This window comes from Bactrocera latifrons, unplaced genomic scaffold (assembly GCF_001853355.1).
Source record: "Bactrocera latifrons isolate USDA-ARS-PBARC rearing strain unplaced genomic scaffold, ASM185335v1 scaffold_35, whole genome shotgun sequence".
Taxonomy (NCBI): Eukaryota; Metazoa; Arthropoda; class Insecta; order Diptera; family Tephritidae; genus Bactrocera; species Bactrocera latifrons.
The window spans coordinates 744119-752559 of NW_017536990.1; the positions used below are offsets into that span (position 1 = coordinate 744119).

General features: G+C 32.8%; 2 protein-coding genes across 2 annotated transcripts; one reads left to right on the forward strand and one right to left on the reverse strand.

Annotated features, from left to right (window-relative positions):
* Positions 1 to 970: 970 nt before the first annotated feature.
* LOC108971673 lies at positions 971 to 3864 on the forward strand. Its single transcript, XM_018937910.1, has 2 exons — positions 971 to 1417; positions 3158 to 3864. The coding sequence occupies exons 1-2, from the start codon at positions 1332 to 1334 to the stop codon at positions 3483 to 3485; spliced, it is 414 nt and encodes a 137-aa protein (XP_018793455.1). The 5' UTR covers positions 971 to 1331; the 3' UTR covers positions 3486 to 3864.
* Positions 3865 to 3890: 26 nt separating this feature from the next.
* On the reverse strand, positions 3891 to 8441 carry LOC108971674 (tryptophan 5-hydroxylase 1). The gene is made up of 9 exons (XM_018937911.1): positions 8199 to 8441; positions 7917 to 8126; positions 6168 to 6312; positions 5935 to 6100; positions 5804 to 5854; positions 5375 to 5656; positions 5181 to 5307; positions 4375 to 4607; positions 3891 to 4307 (listed from the first exon to the last, which is right to left on the reverse strand). The coding sequence occupies exons 1-9, from the start codon at positions 8313 to 8315 to the stop codon at positions 4013 to 4015; spliced, it is 1626 nt and encodes a 541-aa protein (XP_018793456.1). The 5' UTR covers positions 8316 to 8441; the 3' UTR covers positions 3891 to 4012.

The following is an 8441-nucleotide window of genomic DNA, read 5'->3' on the forward strand; positions in this document are numbered from 1 at the left end:
CAGAATATACAAAACACCTCTATAAAGTAGATGCAATTTTCACTTCTATATATCGTCACCTGAAATGCAAAATAACGTAACAACATTTTTGGAAATTTACAGTGGCATGAATGAGACACGAAATAAAATGGAACAAAATATTAATATTGGTTACAACTGGTTTATATCTGAGCGCAGAACCTGAAAATATTCAAAATATGTAATTTTTTGTATGTAATTTGAAATAGTGAAACGTAATCAATAAGACACTCAATTTCGAATTTTTTGATGATACGCTATTTTGAATTTCAGTATGTTCAAATATGTATGTACATATATTGTTACAAATCTTTATTAATATATTACTTAAAAATATTTATGCTTGTTTGCATGAATCTTTCAGTAACGCAACATACTAGTCAGCAAATATGGGACGACTGAAGTCACACTACACAAAAATACAACAATTTTCCAATTGAATTGGTATTTTAATGAAAGATTTTTATTTTATGCTTCACGTACAATATTATACTATATTATGACCAAACTCTGACAATTGATATCTCGAACGGAAACGGGACGATCCGCTGACTAATTGGACATACACAGTATGATTCAAACTAGTTACTAAGTAATTTATAACTCGTTGATTTCACCACAGGTTACATAATCAGAAATCGGTGAGATAGAAGAAGTCGGTGCACGTGCAAGGAATACACAAATTTTCTCCCACTCAATACATATGTATGCATATACAAAAATACACATGTTCACGCTCTTTCTTATACAAGTGCATGATTTTCTTCTTCCATACTGCGATAGTTGAGTTCTCAATCCACCACCACTAACACCGCTTATCTTTCGGCATAATCTTGTCGCTATCAGGCAGGCAGTTCCAGGCAACGATCGGTGCTGTGGAGAGAGTTCAAAGCCTGAAAATCTCATCTAACGCCTTTTTAGTATATGTTGCTGGCGAAGAGTAAAACGCTCAGTTGAAGCATGAAGTTCGGTGTAAGCGTACATAAAATATTAATTTCTTAAAAAATTAAAATCAGACAGATAAATCAAGGGCAATGCAATATAAACGACGCGACACTTAATCGCAAAAAAATATTAAAACAGTACAATTAATAAAGTGAACATAGAACTCTTATCAAGCATTAAAAAATATATGTATATAATATATCATTAGATTTATATTAGCAAATAATTTAAATAAAATACAGCTAGGCATTAGTTGGAATAAATATATATTAAGTTAAGCACTTAAATTAGATTCAGTGCTGCATTGAAGATCATAACTTAAGGCATTTGATCAAAATTGGATTTGTGAACGTGTAATTTAAAAATTCATGACTCTAAAAGATTTGGAAGTAATAGTTAGTGAGCTTGGGGTAATTGAGAACGGGTCCAACAAAATGATGTCCAGAACCTTCAGGTACGTTTGGAAAATGGCGACGAATATGTGATATGCATATGTATGTGTAACGATGTGAAAAGAATATCTGTTAAAGATGTATGTATGTAATTGAGACAATTTTAAGAATAAGTAATTCTTAAAAATATGCCGATATGCTTGATTATTTAAACCATTTATGGCTGATTGTATACATTCATACATACCTACCTAGTTATTTTATGACGTTTGAATCGCGTGTTTTCGTTAGCTATACTCCAAAGGTTATTAGAAACCACTTGAAGTTTGTAGAACACATTCTTTGCGCTTATGATAGTTATAGTAGTTCCCTTACATTCTTAAGGTGCTACTCATTTGGTTTTTATTTTCCATAAGTACATACTACGTAGATTATATTTTAATATTATCATTACGTATATTCGTTTTGCTAAGCCGCAAAATAATAGAACGTGAAGTTCAGAAAAAGAATACTACACACTTTCTTAGAAGAAAAAAACGTTAACTTCTACTGCACCGAATCTCTAATATCTTATACAGATGCATTTTTTATATCACAAAAGAGTATAGAATGATATTTGAATTGATTCCGATCCGATCTGAACAATTTGTTAGAAGATCGTAACTTGCCAAATTTAGTGAAAATACCTTGTAAAGTAAAAAAAAACTTTATAGGATTTTAAGTTCGTTGTATCCTAATATAATCGGCAAATTTATTTTTAAACTGCCTTCCTAAAGTTGATAAATGCTACTATTCTTAAAACCTTTCTCTAGCGTAAGACAGTCTTTCTTGTCTTCTCTGTTAACCAAACATAATGGATCAGAGCGTAACAGATCATAAAATATTTTATGGTACAAAATAATTGTTGGATGCAAAGGTAAGAAGAAATGTGAAATTAAAAACTTTTCTCTTAAAATACTAATGAAAAAAACCAGGGATCAAGTTTTTTATGATATTCTGCTCGATGTTATGAATAAATATATATGTATGTCAAATATGGAACCTTTTAAAATATTTGCCGATTTGTCTTTTTATTTCTTGTGCACATTTTAGGTTTCCCGTTACATAGAAATATTCATAAAATGCAAGCGATCTTCAAATGATTTTGTGAAGTATTTTGATGGTGGACGAAAATTCAGATCGTAAGAAAGTTTATAGCCACTTTAACTACATTTCCTCATTTTCACGAATGGAATATTGGAATTGATATGGATCCAAAGATATCGATTTTGTTAAAATACGAAGATTGTCAATTTACCATTATCAACAAAAGTTATTACTGAATTTCTACTTACAAAGGCTTCAAATAACTCTATGAGTGAAGCACAAAAGAATTTCTAACGGGTCTAATTGAGTACCACCCCTGCTAACTTAATAACAATGATTTTTTTAAACATTTTTTTAAATATAACGGTTTTTTTACTTTAAAATTTTCAGCAATCAGAGCTGCTGGTTAACTCTTTTGTAAACACACCCGGTCCAAAGTTGAAAACTTAGATACGAATAAAAGTATTTATGATAGCAAAAAGTAAAAGAGAATCCCAAGATATCGGCGAACACTCTAAAATATGAAAACGTTATATACACGTATTATATACATATATATATACCCTACACTTGAGTTTTATCAGCTGGTTTAATAATTTCGTTTTTAAATATTTTTTATGCACACATATTTTTATAGCGCCTAGCTACAATAAGTTTAGCGTTTAATATTTTATAATAATCTCGCGTCTCTCTCACTCCGTCACACTTCTTTGTAGATACTTCAAATTGATGTATATTGTGGCGGGGATTTTAATGAGCAATGAAAAAGTTTGCGAATCTGTTGATAAAATGCAAATCACGCCCCGTGTTGAGGTCAAAGAGATTCTACAGCCGAAGAAAGTCTATAAAGGTGTTGAGAAAGCGTCGAGGAATTGGTTTCGCAGCTCCTACTGTTATATAGTTAACGGCATTAAGCAGCGCATATCGCCATTGTTGAGCATCTTCAATATTTGGACCATACCTAAATACTTGGTGGAGCGCTCGGCGAATTTCATCAGCAAACAATTCATCGGCAACGATTGTGATATGATTTACAATAGATAAATCGATTAAGGGACATGTAGACGCTAGTTAAAATTAGAGTATAAGATTTGCTAAGATAGATTGCCAAGAAAAATTAGTTCAAAAGCTAAATATTTCGAAATGCGAAGACTTGCAGAAGATCATGCTTCTGCAGGTGCTTAGATTATAAGCAAATAACTGTAGTTCTAATTTAGTATTAAGATCGAAGCATTAGCTGAGCATATTCGAGCGAATACACAATTTTTCTCATATTTGATAAGAACTTCTACTGACACCATTTACCTTAAATATGCGAATAAGTCTAAGCACATTTATAATGTTTTGTGTAGTTTAATTTTATTATTGCAAAATATTCACATACAGACGGAAATTTTTTAATAAATTTTGATATACATACATACATCCATTTCTTGAGTGTTAATTTTTTTAGTTTTTATGTTCAAATTAATTTTTTATTTTATTTTTAATATCAATATTTATTCTTAAGAATTTGTTCCAAGGTCCAGCAGTTTCGGCATTTTGTCATCATCTCATAATATTTCAATCCTCTATTCACCAACCGAGTGCTGTGAATTATCTGAATTATCTGGACTTACCGAGCTGCCGGGCGTTCGATCGCCGCGAACATGCAAAGTTGTTTGCAGCATATTTGCAATGCTGTCCACATCCAATTGTTCATCGTTTGCGGAAATCTTGCGCATTGCCTGACAAACCAGACTCAAATCGCCCTTTAGCTCGCTCACAAAAGCGGTTATCTTCTGCGCATTCGAGAGCACCTCGACCTCTTGGGTATAAGGATTGTAGCGCACACCGAAGGGGCGTTGTATGCTGTCAGCGAAATTTCTGATAAACGCAAATAGTTATTTGCATACATTTATAAATAAATAAATATATAAGTGCGTGTATGTACCTCATCTGCTCTTTGGCTTCCTCAAACGAATCGGTGTAGTAGTAAGCATTTTGATACGAGGTTATGATGCATTCCTCTTGACACGTAACATCCGGATCGAATTTTTTGATTTTCTCTTTAGCGGTTATGGCATGCTGTAGTTCAGCTATAGAGCTTAGTAGTCCAGCGCCATATACCTTGAAAGTGTTATCTTGTTGCTTGCAGAGACCAAATTCCACCGTAAAAAAATATAGCTGGGGGGCGGGAAATTATTATTTAATTAATTATTGTGCTGGTCAAATTTACAAATAACAAGCAGTAATATTTGGAATAACATTGCTTCCTTCCTACTTGGTTGAGCAACAAGATTGCAACTTTTTTTCCGTTTGGATACCTTTAGCATACGTTTTTATTGAAATATATATTTTGAAGCTTGAAAATATAGAGCCACGGGTTTAAACCATCAAACTCCAAAATTTAGTTCAGTGTTATGTCTGTTCAATTGCCGAGAAATTTCAAGGGTTTCTGAGAAAATACATTTTGCCAAGAAGAATAGGTTTGTTCACTTTAAATTTAGCAGAACCAAAACAACTAAAAATAGACTAGCTTATGCCCAACGCAATATGGATTAATTGATTTGTCTGCTATTTAAGAACTAAAAGAAAAGGTATAGACTAAAGAATTTTTTAAAAAGAGTTTTCAATAAATTTTGAGAAACAGTAACAGCTATATTGTCTTAATAACTCTCCGAACCCTTTCACTTCCCCATTTCTTTAACAAATGAATAGTAATTAAAAATATTTTAAGAAATTCAAATATTAACCAACCGTTGCTAACTTTTCAATATCTGCATCCGCGGCTCCCAGCGAAGCCAAACCGATTTCCTGAGAGAACTGAGCAAAACTTGGATTAGCTAGTAATGGCATATGACCCAGAAGCTCATGACAGCAGTCACTTTATATGAAAAAAATAAAGAAACTTTCTTATTCTAAATAAACTTATCTAACACTGAAGAGCTTACGGTTCAGGCGTGTAAAATGGATCCGATGAGTGTCGAATATACTGCGTACAATGGAAAACACGAAAAGCCAAGCCAGACAAAAAATCGCGTGGCGATAAGTAACCAGCAACTGGACGTAGCTGAAATCCCGTCTTACGCTTCAAGTAGTTACTAACATCCTCCAATTGAGGCACATTATCCTCACGGTAGCCGCAGTATTTCACCAATTCGGGCCAATTTTCCATATACTCCCGCACTGCGTGCTTGATATAGAGACGGTGAAGTTCACGGAAGACAGTGCCCCTATATTGAGATAAGTGAGCACAATTTAGCACAAATAAAATTGTATAAGAATTTTACATGTGTCTATCATTTTATCACTCATAAACTTAAGCACATACTATGTATATCTTGCGGTTTTATGAAGTCAGCACTACAACAAAAACTTACCAAGTTTTTATCTCCTCCGGTGTATAGCTCACACGTGGTATTGCATGTCCACTATAGAGTTTTTAATAATTAAGTGAAAGTAAAGTTTCAAGTTAACATAAATGTTTTTGTTTTTTTTTTTGCAAAGCTACCTTTTGTAGTTGTTAGCAATAGCGGAAAACGTCTCGCGACGCTTGCGATAGACTGGATCTTTGAAGCCTGGGTGGTCAGCATCCAGTTCCGAGCCATACATTAGCACATTTTGTGCTTTATCCAAATCGGATATTTTACGTGGAAACCAGACCATTTCTCCAAAATCTGCCAAAGGTAGGAGAGTAAATTTTTTTTTTTTTTTTCATACATAAATAGAGGATTTGTGGCCTACCAAAACTGGAGCAGGCTGATAATGATGGCGTTCGTGACATCGGATGTATGGTGGTGTAATTTACAGACTGCACCTCGCGGTTTAACATTTGCAGTACCTTATCCAAACGTCGAGCATCGCATTCCACATCGACGAGCACATCAGCCTTTATGTAAATAAATATTACGAATGAAAGTGTAAATTATTACTATTAGTACTAGAAAGAACATAATAGATTTTAAACCTCTTTAAGTTTGATTGGATTATGTATTTGAGAACTATTGTAAATAAATACAATTATTTAAAAAAAATATTTATTATATTTATAAAGAAAAATAACAAATGCTGATCACAAAAAATTACAGAAAATCGAAAGTCAACAAATATTTTCATAAGGAAGGGCTAACTTCGGGTGCAACCGAACATCACCTTAAGGTGCAAAAACAGAGGGAGGTATTATTGACCCGATTATATTTATTTTTTCTAACACTACATACTATTAACATGCCACATACTAATAAAATGTTCCCGGATATTTATTAAGGTACCTCACTAAGCATCACCAAACATATGAGGTAAAGTCACCCGAATGTTAGATGTTTGTATATTACGGCTAAGTCAAGGTAACGCCCAATTTTTTCCCGTTTTATCATAAATATACACTATTATCATTAAAACACGCTCTTTAATTTTCATTGAGATAATTCACATATTAGCTGATGTGATGTAATAAGTCACCCGAAAGTTGGAAAACCTCTATATTAGATATTAGGGGGCTAGAGGAAGTAATTACCCGATTCAACCCATTTTTGTCGGACAGATATACCATTATCAGGAAAGGTTTTTCTCTACATTTCAATTACATATCTCACACATTGGCCAATATTTTCGGTAAAAAGTCAACTATAATTTCTGGGGTCAACATATTCGGTACCCAGGGGCTCGAAGAGTTTTTATTGGATTTGAACAGTTTTTCGTTTCGAATAAAATTGAAAAGAAGATTCCGATATAGAAAAAAGGTAGATAATTTTGGAAAGCATCAAAAATCATAGTAAGAGGAAACGAAAGATAATTTAACAAAAATGGAAGGAAAAAAATTTAGGGGCAATGCCAAGTGGGGAGGAGGAATGGGAGGCGCGTAGTTGTATTTTTAATTATTAAAAACGGTTATCACGACTTCTGTCAAAAGTCTACAAGTCTTGTAAAAAAAATTATATCGAAAAGTTGTAGACAATAAAAAAGTCTAAACATAACCACAAAATCTATGAGAAATAAGCCAATCTTCACTTGATAGGTTTTTTTTTATCCAATACAAAAAAATTGGTTTAAAGTTACCTTCTCATGTTCGAAAGACACATTTCTTTTATTTTAAAAATTAATAAGGTTTCCTTTATTTCGAATTAAAGTTTAGAAAAATATATACTACAATTTTCTTTCTCATTTTTCAGGGGATAAAGTATTTTTTTATAAAAAGTGGGTAATTTTTATAATTTTTGCACATTTACTAAAATTTTGTCTTAGATGTTTCACAGTCAACTAAAAATAAATGCGATAATTTTATAAAATTCTTAAATGAAATTATGTTCCAAAAATTAAGTATTTTCCGAAAATAAATTTAAATAGTTTCTTATAAATCTATTAGTAACTTTTTTAAGCTAATTTTCCAGTTGACACAAACTTTTGGTTGATTTTCGTACGTTCCTTTTACCTTTTTATGTACTCTTCTATATTCTTAGTTACATTCTTTCCAGTTTCAATCTCTAAACTCACCTGATTGGTGGCCTTCTCCAACGGCGATAATTCCAAATGTAGGACATTAATGCCTAGTTCTTGAAATACTTGCAATGCTCTAGCTAAATTCCCAACTTGATTCTTCAAGGTGAAAATTATGGACACTCGATCACCTGGTGAACTTTGGCGATTCGAATCGGTCAAATCAATACTACCTTTCTCACTGCCACTCTCGGAATTCGAGGTATCCTATAACATTTTTTTTTTTAATGAAATAAAATAGCCTTTTAAGCGTTAAATTTAGAAATCGAAAACGCTTACTAGACTGCGATGTTCTTTGCGTAACGCATGTAAAGGGCTACCTTGTTTCACAGCCCACTCCTGCTCTCCACTACGATAGAGCCAAAGACCCAGCAAACTTTTACCAGAAGCGCTCATTTTAATAAAATTTATTTAAATTGTTTTTTGCACAATTTACTTTTATTTTCACTGTGAATTTGTGGAAAGTATGACTTGAATTAAAATCGCTTGCTGTTCAAAGCGAATGCGCGTTTTCGGCACAAC